This window comes from Colletotrichum chrysophilum, assembly GCF_026319265.1.
Source record: "Colletotrichum chrysophilum strain AFK26 chromosome Unknown scaffold_67, whole genome shotgun sequence".
NCBI classification, from domain to species: domain Eukaryota; kingdom Fungi; phylum Ascomycota; class Sordariomycetes; order Glomerellales; family Glomerellaceae; genus Colletotrichum; species Colletotrichum chrysophilum.
In genome coordinates, this window is record NW_026517354.1 from 196382 (window position 1) to 210649 (window position 14268).

The 14268-nt window shown below is 51.0% G+C and overlaps 4 protein-coding genes across 4 annotated transcripts; 3 read left to right on the plus strand and 1 right to left on the minus strand.

Annotated features, from left to right (window-relative positions):
• Nucleotides 1-1350: 1350 nt before the first annotated feature.
• Nucleotides 1351-2325, minus strand: COL26b_008011 (uncharacterized protein; the record flags this gene model as incomplete). The annotated part of the gene is made up of 1 exon (XM_053180786.1): nucleotides 1351-2325. The coding sequence occupies one exon, from the start codon at nucleotides 2323-2325 to the stop codon at nucleotides 1351-1353; it is 975 nt and encodes a 324-aa protein (XP_053035308.1).
• Nucleotides 2326-3364: 1039 nt separating this feature from the next.
• COL26b_008012 (putative PKS/NRPS-like protein biosynthetic cluster) lies at nucleotides 3365-4967 on the plus strand (the record flags this gene model as incomplete). The annotated part of the gene is made up of 3 exons (XM_053180787.1): nucleotides 3365-4340; nucleotides 4374-4921; nucleotides 4959-4967. The coding sequence occupies 3 exons, from the start codon at nucleotides 3365-3367 to the stop codon at nucleotides 4965-4967; spliced, it is 1533 nt and encodes a 510-aa protein (XP_053035309.1).
• Nucleotides 4968-7802: 2835 nt separating this feature from the next.
• On the plus strand, nucleotides 7803-11179 carry COL26b_008013 (putative secondary metabolism biosynthetic enzyme; the record flags this gene model as incomplete). The annotated part of the gene is made up of 2 exons (XM_053180788.1): nucleotides 7803-9068; nucleotides 9455-11179. 2 exons carry the CDS (start codon nucleotides 7803-7805, stop codon nucleotides 11177-11179), a joined length of 2991 nt encoding a protein of 996 aa, XP_053035310.1.
• A 1486-nt stretch (nucleotides 11180-12665) lies between these two features.
• Nucleotides 12666-13113, plus strand: COL26b_008014 (uncharacterized protein; the record flags this gene model as incomplete). The annotated part of the gene is made up of 3 exons (XM_053180789.1): nucleotides 12666-12783; nucleotides 12835-12907; nucleotides 13017-13113. The coding sequence occupies 3 exons, from the start codon at nucleotides 12666-12668 to the stop codon at nucleotides 13111-13113; spliced, it is 288 nt and encodes a 95-aa protein (XP_053035311.1).
• Between the last annotated feature and the right edge of the window lie 1155 nt (nucleotides 13114-14268).

The following is a 14268-nucleotide window of genomic DNA, read 5'->3' on the forward strand; positions in this document are numbered from 1 at the left end:
GAGAATATTGTCGCATTATCTGCAAAGGTGAGGCCATCAATCTAGCTGTAATAGTGTGCAAAGTCGGGACGATGCGACGTGTAGTTTGATATACTGCGTACTTTGTGACTGACCTACCGCAGTACGGCGTGATCGTTTTTCGTAGCACTGGACTTGATGATACCAACCATGTCGAGCTTGCTCGCCGTTTTGGGCCCCTCTTTAGCATGAAAAAGGTGCTAGGCAATGCGAAAACACGACTTAAGACCGATGAGCTCGCCGATTTGAGCAACATCGACCCGGACACAGGAGAGCCTGTCCCAGCTGAAGGTCCCAAGGCCCAAATTGGCAGGCTCGCATCCTTCTTTCATCCAGACCTTGCATACAGTCAACAGCGAGCTTCGTGGAGTCTTCTTAGAGCGCACGAAATCCCGCCGCCAGGATACGGAGGCGACACTATCTTTGCTGATACTAGGACTGCCTTCGACCAGTTGGACGATGTCGAATCCGGCCTCAAGAAAAGACTGTTATCCAAGAACTATTGTGGTGTTCACTCGTGGCAGCATGCACAGAAAATCAGTAACCCCGACTTGTTCAAAGACTTCGACCCTTCAGCCTATCCTATGGCCAGGCACCAACTTGTAGAGTTGCACCAGCTATCCAATAGGATGAACCTGTATGTTGGGCTGTACATGCACCATATTGAATGCGCACCCAAGGAGGACGAAGAGATGGCAGACCTCCAACACAAGCTACTCAAACACGCCACCCAAGCCAAATACCAATTACATGTGGAATGGCATCATCCAGGTGACTTGGTCATATGGGATAATAGGTGAGTCGACAATACCTACCAGTAACGACGCGCGCCTCAATGCCCTGACACGTACTCCTTGACAGGACAGTATTACACAAAGCTGGTCCGGGAAGCTATGCTGGACGGTTCAGAAGGGACTTGAGACGCGCAACTGTGCTGGATACCTGACATCTCTGGCAGGTGGGGTAGCCGGAGTATTGTGATCATAATAGAGCCACAGAATATGTCAAAGACGGTGCAAATGGCCACAAGTAAAGTATTGGATCTTTCCAGGCGCACAATCAACAGCGAAGCGTACTGTGTACACATGGCCACTCATTAGTAGAATACGTAGTGCATCTGACTCTCGAATACATTCTGATCCTGAACTCGAAAACGAAATGGAAACATAGTATGCAGTAGAAAGGGGAAGAATCTCAGCGAGAAATGACAGCAATGATGAACTTGGTCTGGAGGTGCTACTAAACACGAGAATTAGGGCGAGATAGATGAGTCCATTGTCTGATAATGGCCTGAAGCAATGAAATTCAATGTCTCCCATGACTCCAGCGCTCTCACTGATCGATCTCACAGCGTCTCAAAAAGGCCATCTCGCTGGCTAGACCAGGCCCGAAACTGACCGCCACCACATGCTCGCTCCCTACACCCATATTCCTAAGCTGATCGAGCACGCAGATTGCCGTGGGGCTCCCGGTATTCCCCCTGGTTCTGTAGATGTGTCGAGTTGCTCTGATCTGATGGTCATCCAAACCCATGCTGTCCTTAACATTATTGATGACCGATTCTCCTCCAGGATGAAGGGCCCAATCGAAGTCGGAAATTTCAAGTTCAGGATGACCGACCTTCTCGCGGTACGATGGGAGAAGCTTATCCCATAAAGGACGGACTGACTGCTTGGCGATATCCGGGACTTGCTTGGAGATAATGCTGGTGAAGCCAGTCGTCTTCACCATGGCGCCCATATGGTGTATCGTTTCTGGTACGGTCATGCGCTCCCACTCAAGTAGCTGAAACTTGGCCTGAGTGAGGTCATCCAACCCATCATCGTTACACAACACAAAGGCGGACGCCGCATCGCCGAAGATGGCACCCGCGATGTCCATGTTTTCAATGTCAGTAGCCACCTCAGCCTCTGCGTATTGGTGTCTCAGATACATAGTGCAGACCTCCGAGGCAAAGCAGAGGATACGGGCAGGCCTCTTCCGAGACGTCGCAGCCATGGCAATGTTGGCAGCTACACGCATCAGGGCGACGCTGCCAGCACAGCCGACACCGTTCAGAAACATGTTCTCGACATGATAGCCCAGACCAAGCCTGCGTGCCACCAGATAGTCGTAACCGGGCAGGCTCAGAGACCCTACAGTGACTCCTACAACATGCGTGATCTCGTCTGGGTCACCACCCCAGTCCCGCAAAGCCTTTCGGCAGGCCTGCACTGTTAGATCAACTCCAACCTTGCGGAACCGCGCATCTAGTTCGTCAATGGTTGGGACCTCAGGTTGACAGCCAAAGCCGGTTTCGAAGTCCATTGTCGATGCTCGTGTTTCAATTCCGCTGCTCATTGTAAGCTTCAGTAGTCTTGCAAGTCTGTTTTGACAGCCCAAGTATTAGCCCTGATAATGTAAGAATGGCAAGGACGGGTGAATTTACACCGGCTTTTCGATGTCATGAAACTTCTTTGCCCAATTGACGAATGTCTCCGGTGGGATTAAATACGGAGGATACTGCGAGCCGATGCCAGTGATCCAAAGACCGGTGACCGGTGAATGAGACAAGTCCTTGCCGTGCCCGCCATTTTGCGGGTAGCCATTTTGCGTCGGGTTGTTTAAAGTGACTCTAGTCATGATAACTCATTCAGATTTCAGTTGCACCGGAAACCACACAACAGAAGGCAAAGCGACTGGTTTACTCTTAGATGGCTGAACAGGTAGTACTTGACTGGTGAAAAGCTGAAATATGCAAATAACCGCATGTGTGGTCAAGCACGGAACACAAAGGCTAATTGTGTTCATCAAACAAGGATGCAGGGAGCGATAGATGAGTAATCTAGAAACACAAGAAAATCAAACATCTTGCTCCACGACCACTTACCGACATTATTTCCAAATGTCGGCCCTCGTCAAAACCCCCGAGTTTCAAGCCCCTTTGAAAACTCCGAGGACGTTGACGTGAGGATTCAGCAGGGGTGATATTTTGGCAGGTTCCGGGGCCCGGCACGGCCACAGGAGGGTCGGGATTTGGAAGGTACTGTCCCGTAAAGGAAAGAATCCTGAAACACTGGGCCTAAAGTATTTGAAGCCGACGGGAGCGACTGCTTCGCTCTCGCATTGCACATCCCGTCGGCTTTCTCGACTCACATCTTGCCTTCCTTTTCCGAGAACAGAGTCATGGCCGTCGGGAATGTCACCGCGGTAAATCAATCCGCTCCACTTCACATCTTGGATTTGGTATGCTTATTACTGCGACTGAGTAAGAGATAGGCCATCACAGCCAACTACCGCCGAATGAAGTCATAGACCTTGTTTCGCAAATCATAACATTCACCAAGAACAGCTTAATCAAGACAAAATGTTGCCAAATCTGTCAACGTATTACGGCGAAGAGTCGATCCCAGGTCGCAGCGGCAGCCGCGACAGTGGGGTTGCTGTGAATGTTGTAGATGGCTACGACACAACAGACAGCGGTTGCAGCACTCATGGAGTTACCTCTGGAGATAGCAACACGGCGGCTTTCGAGCCGGTGGCAATTTGCGGTATGGGAATGCGGCTTCCTGGAGGTGTGAACGATCCAGACGCCTTTTGGGATATGCTCGTGAACAAGCGCGACGGGCGATGTCCGGTGCCCAAAGACCGCTATAATGCTGAGACATGGCATGCGCCAGGCAAAAAGAGGCATGTTCCTAGTGATCATGGCTACTTTCTGGACAGCAGCATCGATATCAAGAAAGCCGATGCTTCCTTTTGGTCAATGACCAAGAAAGAGCTCGAGATATTGGATCCTCAGCAACGATTAAGTCTGGAAGTTGTCTACGAAACACTTCAGAGGGCAGGGCAAAAGCCCTCTGAGCTCCGAGGAAGAAAGATCGGTGTTTGGGTTGGCAGCTTTGGCGGTGACCGCGCTGAGCTCGACGCCGCCGACCCACAAACCGTTCATTCATACAACTTACTCAATGGCTTCGACTTTATGCCCGCAGATCGGATTCACTACGAGTTCGGCTTCATGGGCCCGAGCGTTACTGTTCGAACAGCTTGCAGCTCCTCACTGTTGGGCTTACACCAAGCCTGCTATGCTCTGATACATGGCGATTGCGAAGCAGCGGTTGTAGCCGGCACTAGCATCATATACTCCCCCACTCTGACAGCGACGATGAACGATCATAACGTTCTATCCCCTTCAGGGACGTGCAAGACGTTCGATGCCGAGGCAGACGGCTTTGTACGTGGAGAGGCGGTCGTTGCTGTTTACGTCAAGAAGCTCAGTGACGCGGTTCGAGACGGGGACCCAATCTGTTCAGTGGTTCTTTCCACAGCGAGCAACTCTAGTGGTAAGTCTTCCACGATGACCGCACCGAATCCAGATGCCCAGGAAGACTTGATCCGGAGAGCACACGAGGTCGCTGGCATCAAGGACTATTCCAGGACGGCGATGATGGAGTGTCATGGGACAGGGACGCCAGTTGGTGACCCTCTCGAATGCGAGGCCGTGGGACGTGTTTTCGGAGATCATGGCGGCATCTACATTGGCTCCGTGAAGACCAATATTGGGCACGTTGAAGGTGCCGCTGGCCTTGCCAGTGTCTTGAAGATGACGCTTGCTCTTCAAAACGACATGATCCCGCCAAATGCCAGTTTCAAATCTCCCAACCCCAAGATACCGTTCGATCGCTACCAACTAAAGGTTCCTACACAAGCCATTCCTTGGCCCCAGGGGAAAGACAGAGTCGTCGGTGTCGGTTCGTACGGTGTTGGTGGCTCCAACGCTTACGCCCTCCTGGCCTCAGTCGACCACGTCGGGATTAAAGATGACAGAAGAAGGACGAAAACAACAAAACCGCTGCCAATTGGTTTAGAGTCCCCCGAGCTACTTCTGTTCTCCGCCAAGCATCCCCAGGCGCTTGAAAAGATGGTGAAGCGCCATCAGGCTTATAACTTAGCCCACCCAGACCGATTGAGCGACGTAGCGTATACCTTAGCAAAGAAACGGGAGTTGCTAAGCTACCGCGCTTGCTGCATGTCGAATGGTATTGATGACTTTCCAACACTCAAGCCGCCTCGACATGGTTTTTACGAACCTCCTCACTTGGTTTTCGTGTTCACGGGACAGGGCGCGCAGTGGGCACAGATGGGGAAGTCCCTCGTGGAGAACATCCCATCGTTCAAACTTTCATTGGAAGCGATGGATAGTCTGTTGCAACAGTTACCAGACAGTCCGACATGGAACTTAATAGGTATGTCAAAATCTCAGCCTCAGAGTCGGAAGGCCGGTGTGGTCCAAATCATCAGCCAAGCTGACATGACCTCAAAACACAGACGAGATGTTGGCACCGAAAAGAACTTCCAGAATCAACAACGGGCAAGTCTCGCAGGTTTGCTGCGCAGCTCTTCAGTTGTGTCTCGTAGACCTCTTAAAGACATACAACATCAAGCCAGCAGCGGTGCTGGGCCACTCGTCAGGAGAAATCGCAGCTGCGTACGCCTGTGGGGCAATTACTCAACGCGAAGCCATCATCATTGCTTACTATCGTGGCAAGGTATTGGGGGCCGTAGAGGACTCAATTGGTGGTATGGCTGCCATCGGGATGGGGAAAGCGCAGGTCACGCCATACCTTCGGCCTGGCGTGTTGGTCGGATGCGAAAACAGCCCAAACAGCGTCACACTGACCGGAGACAAGAATTCTCTCGATCTGGTAGTCACGGAGATAAAGAAGTCACATCCGGACGTACTTGCCAGAGCTCTGCATGTGGATAGGGCATATCACTCCCATCACATGCAAGCAGTTGCTTCGCAATATGTCGACCTGCTTCGACCACACGTGCAGCCTCGTGACCCAAAGACGCTCTTTTTCTCTAGTGTCACGAACCAGCTCATATGCAAGGGGACTGAACTTGGCCCCGATTACTGGGTCCAGAACTTGGTATCACCGGTTCTCTTCAATGGAGCTGTGATCAAAGCATTGCACACCCTTAATTCCGAGAAGGTTTTCCTAGAGATCGGTCCACATTCTGCTCTTGCAGGTCCTATTCGACAGATCTTAGGGGCTGAGAAAATCAACGCCGAGTATATTGCCACCCTCATTCGCGGCCAGGACGCTCACCAAGAAGTCCTCCGTGCTGTGGGCGAGCTGTGGCTACGTAATCATCCGGTGGCCTTGGATCGCGTGTTCGAGGAAGGAGGCATTCTGACAGACCTCCCGTCGTATCCTTGGCACTATGAAGGGCCACTGTGGCATGAGTCTAGGCTATCTGAAGAGTATCGTCTACGCCAGTTTCGGCATCATGAACTCCTTGGCAGCAGGGTGTTGCAAAGCACAAACACAAGCCCAGCTTGGCGAAATTTGCTACGTCTAGAGGATGTGCCCTGGATTGCGGAGCATGAAGTTGAAGGAACCATCATCCTTCCAGGCGTCTCCTATCTGTGTATGGCCGGCGAGGCTGCTCGGCAGCTCACAGGAAAAACAAACTTTACATGCAAACAAGTTCACTTCAGTGCGGCTCTACCCATGACGTACGAAAGTCAGACGGAAATCATTACTCAACTCAACCAAATACGCCTGACCGACTCAATTGACTCGGATTGGTACGATTTTACCATTTCCAGCTACCAGGACGGAGGCTGGGTGAAGCACGCGTATGGAAACGTCCGAGGTGACGGTGACTTGTCGAATATTAGCCTGGGACAAGGTTGTACCGAAGATTCCAGCAGCGTCTTCTCGAGAGTGTGCTCCTCCGCCTCATGGTATCGTAAGTTCAGGTCTCTTGGCCTTGAGTATGGTCCACGCTTCAGCGGCATGGACATAGCCGCAGATCCCACGACACCACAGATTTCGGGGGCTTTGAAGCTTGATCTACTACCCGGAGAGGAAAAGTACTATTCTGTACATCCAGGAGCATTAGATCGTCTTGTTCAAAGCCTATACGTGGCCGCCTCCCATGGTCTAACGAGAAATTGCAACTCGCTAGCACTTGTCGCTTACGTCGACGAGTTCGCTTTTGCGGTACCACCAGAAGGAGCCAAGAAGCTGGCATTCTCAGCCAGGGTCACGGAACAAAGGCCTGGGGCGTTTCTGGGAAGCGTTGACGCAACTATCGACGGTGGTAGCGTAGTCGTGAGCTCCAAGGGGTGGCAGCTTTCTAGAATCAGCGGGTCTAACGACGCGAATGAGAATTCGAACCCATTTGGAGCTGCACAGCTTGAGTGGAGGGAAGACATCGAGTTCATTGATCCCTCTTGTCTAATCCGATCCGCGATAGACGCCTCGAAGGCTGAGCTTTATCAACTGCTAGATCGATTTAACATACTTTCCCTGACTAGAACACTTGATAGCATACGCCACATTGCTCACCCTTCACGGAAACACCTGACAAAATACCGGAAATGGCTTGAAGACACCGTAACTGGTTTTGCTTCTCGCTCGCTCAAATGCCCTGGAGTTCCGGATGCTGACCATCTCGTCAGTATGACTACGAGAGAACGAGATGCCCTGCTTTTATCAATATTCAAAGACCTGGAAAAGAGCGAGGTCCATGCTCCTGCAGCCGCAATTCATCGCGTCAGCTCTTCCTGTGAGGGAATCTTCAATGGTGATGTAAGCGAGCTTGAGCTTCTTCTGGCGGATGGCGTACTTCAAAACGTCTACAACTGCCTTCTTTTGGACACAGACTCGTCAAGGTTGTTATCCCTGATTGGGCATAAGAAGCCGAATCTGCGAGTGCTAGAGATCGGGGCCGGAACCGGAGGTGCGACGGCAAGCACACTCCGGAGCTTGACATCGAGTCAGGGGCAAAGGATGTATCAGTCATACACGTACACTGATATATCCAGCGGCTTCTTCGCAGATGCCAAGAAGAGGTTCGAAGACTATGGAGGGATTGAATTCGCCATTCTTGACATCAGCAAAGATCCTTTAGAGCAGGGGTTCCAGGCCGAGTCATACGACCTCGTTATCGCGTGGAACGTCATACATGCCACACCAAACCTTCACGAGTCGCTAAGTAACATAAGAAAGCTGATACACCCTGAAGGGCGGTTCCTATTGCAAGAAATCTTTCCGACCACGCCCTGGATCAACCATTGTTTTGGCGTCATCCCAGGCTGGTGGCTTGGCGAAGCCGACGGTCGCGTTTCCACGCCCCATGTCAGCTTTGAGAGATGGAAGAAGGAGCTGTCGGACTCCGGATTCGGTGATATATCAAACAGTTTCGACGGTTACACGAACAACAACTTCATTTGCCGGCCGTCACAACCTGTGCCCTCGTCGACACGAGTCACACTTCTAAAGTACGAGGGACAAGATACTAAGCAGCTTTTTGAGACTCTGCGCCGGGCTTCATACGAAGTCGATGAATACACCTTGGAGGATTCGGAAGCGAGTCTTACCCCAGAACAAGACGTCATATCCGTACTCGATATCCTTTCTCCCTTTTTCGCCGGTCTGACAGAGGAAAGATTTGCACACTTTCAGCGATTCGTCAAGAATGCCCACGATAGTGACTGTGGTGTTTTATGGCTTACTGGCCAATGTCAGGTCGGCGAGAAGATTCAATCGGAGTACGCTCCGCTTTTTGGCTTATCTCGCGTTCTGCGGACAGAGCTAGGGCTTGATTTTGCCACTCTTGAACTGGAAAGTTTCTCCCCGGCGGCCATCGCTCATGTTTTCCCGAAGGTATACAGCCAGTTCGGGAAGCGCGTCAAGAATGACCCGGATAGCAACCCCGAGTATGAATGGGCGTACATGGACGACAAAATTCTGATCAGCCGTTATCATCATATTAACCTGACAGCTGAGTCTCAAGTGCTTCCAGAAAGTATGGGTGTGCGAAAGCTCTCCCAGCGCAAGCCGGGACTCACTGACACACTGTACTGGAAGCCAATGATAACTCCGGCGCTCAATAAGGATGAAGTCAAGATCGAAGTGAAGGCCGTCGGCATGAACTACAAGGACGTTCTCGTTGCTCAAAGTATTATCACCGACACAGCGGCTATTCAAGATGGACTTGGTCTAGAATGTGCCGGCATTGTCTTGGAAGTCGGCCCTGATGTGGACAGGGTCAAGGTGGGAGATCGCGTCGTGGCCATATCTAGCGGGTCATTCACAAACATCAAAGTGACGTCCCAACAGCTATGCTGCAGGATACCGGACCCGATGAGTTTCGAAGACGCTGCTGTGATTCCTGTTGCATACTGCACTGCTTTTCATGCGCTGTTCACCCAAGGTAAAGCAATCAAAGGAATGGTATGTAAAACACCTCAATTTCATACAAACCTCAATCTCAACCGTCACTAACGGTATGCGTGCGCAAAGAGTATCCTGATCCATTCGGCTACGGGAGGTGTGGGCTTGGCGGCAATCCAGCTCGCTCAGATGCTAGAAGCTGACGTGAGTTGAACGATTGATGTAAGGCTTCATTTTGCAGTCAAAACTGACGAGTATCTCAACAGATTTACTGTACTGTCGGCAGTCAAAGTAAGAGAGACTTTCTGATCGAGAAACTCGGAATTCCCCCAGGCAAGATTTTCAACTCCCGCAACTCATCATTCCTGCCGGGCATTATGGCAGCCACAAATGGATTGGGGGTGGACTTGGTCCTCAACCAACTATCAGGAGAGCTACTCCACACTTCTTGGCAGTGCGTGGCCGAGTTTGGTACCTTGGTCGAGCTCGGCCGCCGGGACTTCCTTGGACATGCGAAGCTGGCCATGGACCAGTTCGAATCTAACCGAACTTTCTGTGGTGTTGATCTGGCACATCTCTGGGCCCGCAAGCCACGATTCGTTGGGGATATGCTGGAGCGAGTCATAGATCTATGGACGCAGGGCCACATTAACCCATATGTCGCCTCTACTTTCTCAGCCGCAGAAATTTTCCAGCCCTTCCGACAAATGCAACAGAGCCAGCACATAGGCAAGATCGTTGTAACATTACCTGAAGAAGCTGACTTCCAGCTGCTTCCCACCGAGCCCATCCACAAGACGCTCGAACTACGGCATGATCGGTCATATCTCTTTACTGGTGGCTTGGGATCTTTGGGTACCGTCATTTCCTCCTGGCTTGTGGAAAAGGGGGCCAAGGAGATCATTTTCCTGTCTCGCTCTGCAGGCCGTCTACCGGAACATGCCTCTTTAGCCAAAGAGCTGGCATGTCTGGGTTGCAATGTCAAATTTATTTCCGGCAACGTCGCCAAATATGACGACGTCGTTCGAGCAATCAAAGCCGCCAAAATGCCAATAGGAGGGGTCCTGCACGCTGCCATGGCTCTTCGGGACGCTAGCTTTCTCAGCATGAGTTGGTCTGAGTGGCTTGCAGCATCGCAGCCGAAGATTGATGGAACTAGGAACATCCATGAGGCCTTGCTGGAGCGGCAGCCTGACGTTCCGCTTGACTTCTTCTTCTTGTTCAGCTCCACAGCAGCCACAGGTGGATGGTGGGGACAGGCCAACTATCATGCTGGGAATTCCTACATGGAATCCTTCGCTGGTTATAGGCGAAATTTGGGACTAGCTGCAAGTGTTCTAAATGTGGGCTTCATCAGCGACGTCGGCTACGTGGCTGACCGACCTGAGGCAGCTGACTTGGCCAAGGCAACAGGTCAATGGTTCAACACCGAGGTCGAGCTCCTGGACTGCATTGAGCAGATGCTGATGGAACTTCCGACGGGCAACGGCGCTTCAGCTGCCTCGTGCCATGTACAACCATCTCTATTGGCCATGGGAATGCGGTCTACGATGCCGCTTACATCGAAATCGTGCCGTGTCCCGTGGAAGAGAGATCGACGAATGCTTGCCCTTCGCAACCTGGACTCGGATGACAGCAATATTCCTTCAGGCTCAGACAGTATGACGAATGACGAGCTCAGCCACGCCATCCGAGAGCTAAGCTCTAACATCGTTTCGCTTCAATCAGGAGAGACCACAGAATTCCTAGCAACGCATATTGGGAAAACGCTGTGCAAATTTCAGCTTAGACAAGACATCGACCTCGACTTCCAGGCTCCATTAACGGACCTCGGTCTAGATTCCCTAGTAGGAATAGAAGTGCGCGCCTGGATCAGGCAATGTATGAGCGTAGATCTGGCCACGCTTGAGATTACCGGCTCCAAAAACCTAGAGCAGCTTGCTACGGCGGTGCAGAAAAGGATGATTCAGAGATACAACTCTAAGACATGAGGCGCAAACACCCGCATGGGATAGGATTCAAAAGCTTTGCTTCCTGTACGTAAATACACATGGCTTGGGAATCAACTTGGTCTCAGAACGAAGGCCCTTTGTGGGGTTGCGAGTAAGCCTAACCGCCGCTAGGCATGCTGTGTAACTCGCGGAGAGTTCACAGGAGTCAGGGGCAACGATATCCGCCAAGAAAGTACTTGGCATACGCTAAGCAGCATGATAAACAGGCTGTTTAATTTCCGGCAAAGTCCTACATACATATGGTCAATTTGAGTTAGTGAATTGTCGATCCTTCAGCAGGGCGTAAGCCAGGCGCGACAGGGGTCTGGTGAACTACCGGAGGCGGCCGCGGCCGCAGGGCTGTCCAGGGTCCTCAGCTGGGCGACCAAAGTTCCGCAGATCATCAAAATTGCCCCGGTAGAAGTTGAATCACGGACCTTCAGACAGTATGTAAGGGAATCGCCGACCATTTGACAGCCTGATCGGGCGAAAGAGTGGAATCGGTTGCTGGAACAAGGTGCGCCTCCAGGCGGCAAACTGCGAAGAAGAAAAGTAAGAAGGGAAGAAAAATTTCCTATCATCTGACTTGCATACTTGTGAGAGAAATCCTATGGGCGCTTAATGGGCTTCAGCTCTGCATATGGAAGGCAATAGGCCTATTTGTCGAGTATTGTGCCAGTGCAAAGCCTTTCCCGAATAAGTGTCTCTCGGCTTGTGTCCAGCACTACACCAGAGGGCAGTAAAACCACTTTTTTCAGGATTCCAAGCGCAGCAAAATGGAACCAGCCTCTGTTCAGAGTATCTGGATGGAGTTTGACACCAATGTAACTTCGCGTGAGTTGTCTAGTAAGGCGGGGACTTTAACAAAGTTCCTTGCGTACATGTATCAGTATGGACGCTCACGATGGTTACAACTTTGGACAACTCTGGCTCCAGTATCCACATGGCGGCCGCCCGGCCCACCTTAGCCTACTACACCTCAATGGCTTCTAGCCTTGTCAGCGTTCCATTCTTGATTGCTTCATGGTGGCCACTGATGTCTCGTCTGCCTAGGACATGACATGGTTCATTTCACCCACTCACCAGTTGCATCGACAAAACCGCCTATTAATTACTAGCGGTGAACACGGGGTATGCCATGGACCGATAGTTATCGTTGGCGCAACATGGCCTTGGAGGATCTTTCGTATGATCTACCTGGACGGCACCTAGTAGTTTTCCGGCCAGGCGCATTGCTTGAGACATTCAATGCAGGCAGACAAGGTAAAGATCCTGTCGGGATTATGAGCCCGTAACTATGTTGTGATTCTTCGTGAGGATGACAACACAAGCGGGTGGTCAACTATATAACCCTTCTGATCTCCCGCGTGTTTCTTTCTTGGCCTTCAACAGCATCAGCCTCTCACCTCATCACATCTTTCGCCCTCTCCACAGCCATACTTCTCAAGTTTCTTGATCTACAGCTTTCTCACCTTTGCCAACCAAGATGAAGTCTTTCACCGTCATTGCCGTCACCCTTCTGGGTCTCGCCAACGCTGCCAGCATTCGCATTTGCAAGGACCAGACCATCACCAACTGCGTGACTATGGACGTCAACGGCTGCAGTAAGTTTCTAACTATAGTCTTGTCATGATACGAGGTCTAACAAAGCGTAGCCAACTTTCCTGGAAGCATGAACGATGTTGTCAGCTCTGTTGACACCGGCAGTGCCACCTGCACCTTCTACCAGTAAGTCATCACAGTCGGTTCTTCAAATTGGAAGTAGCAGATTACTTCCGCTACCTTATAACTCACTCCGTGTGCCAATTGTAATCTAATATGCTTTGCGTTATTTCAGGGACGGTAGCTGCACTGGCGGGTCCTGGACCACCGGTGGACTGCAGAACACCGTGCCCACCAACTTCAACGACAACCTCAGCTCCGTCAGTTGCTAGATGGCTTAGTGACATGTCGAGTTGCACAGATAGCTTTTCATGGGAACTCTACGGTGCTTGATAACTCCTTCTCTGGTTTTTCGATGTTTGTGAGGGGCATTTTTCAATTTTGACCGCCTGCAGACAGTGCTTCTCGGGCCGTGGTGTAAGCTGAATACGGGATGTAATCTAGCTTGTCTCTAAGCTCGAGATCACTTTGAGGCGCATTTTTATTGTAGAAGAATTCCAAGTGTACTCATTGGATTCACTGATTTAACATCACTATGCGAATCATATCAACAGAATCTACGTGGTGAGGTGGAAGATGCTCTCAAAGCGGATGCACAATCTCATCATGATCCTCAATATGATCTTCTCTTCAATATCCGCCAAAATGGCAAAGCTCTTGATGGAAATGACTAAGCTTGCTGTGGCACCTGGTACCTCGTCTTGCCTGCGTGCAGTCCCTGATTCCACTTGCCTCTCCGAGGGCCTGGCGTGATCGCAAAGTGGTCCAGGCATAGCGTCCCTACCCCGAAACGTTCTGTCGCACAAGTTTGAAACCTAATTTGATTCAAATCTTAAGAACTAAATGAGATGGAGAGAGCGAGACAGCTTCTTGCTGATTTGCTGGGTCCTCTGTTGGAGGCCGACCACCCCGCACGTAGCGGCATCCAAAGTTCAGCGGGTTAAATTTCCTTGTGCTGGAATAGAACCTGCTACTCACAAGCCTCGCTGGATGTGAGCATATTTCTATCATTTTCATGCATCATAGGTCTTTCTTTCAACATGACCGAAGGAGTCTCCTACAAGCTCGATCCCAATGGCGATGTTTTACTCACTCTCCATCCTTTGACTTCTCCGTTTGCGCCATGGGATGAGAGAGCATCAGCAGCGACTATAGGGAAAGGAGAACGCCTTACCTCGCAGAATGGAAGGTCGCCCGATATGCACGTGACGTACAAGGCTGAAAGCATAAGATATCTTTTATCGTCTCGGCACCTTGCTCTTGCCTCCCGCTACTTCGCATCAATGTTGAAATGGACCGGAAAGGAGGCTTCAACTAGGAAGATAGACGGTCTGCATTATGTGGATGCGTCTGGATGGGATGCTCAGGCGTTTCTCGTGGTGATGAAAGCGATGCATGGAAAGTTCCGTGGCATTTCCCGTTGTGTT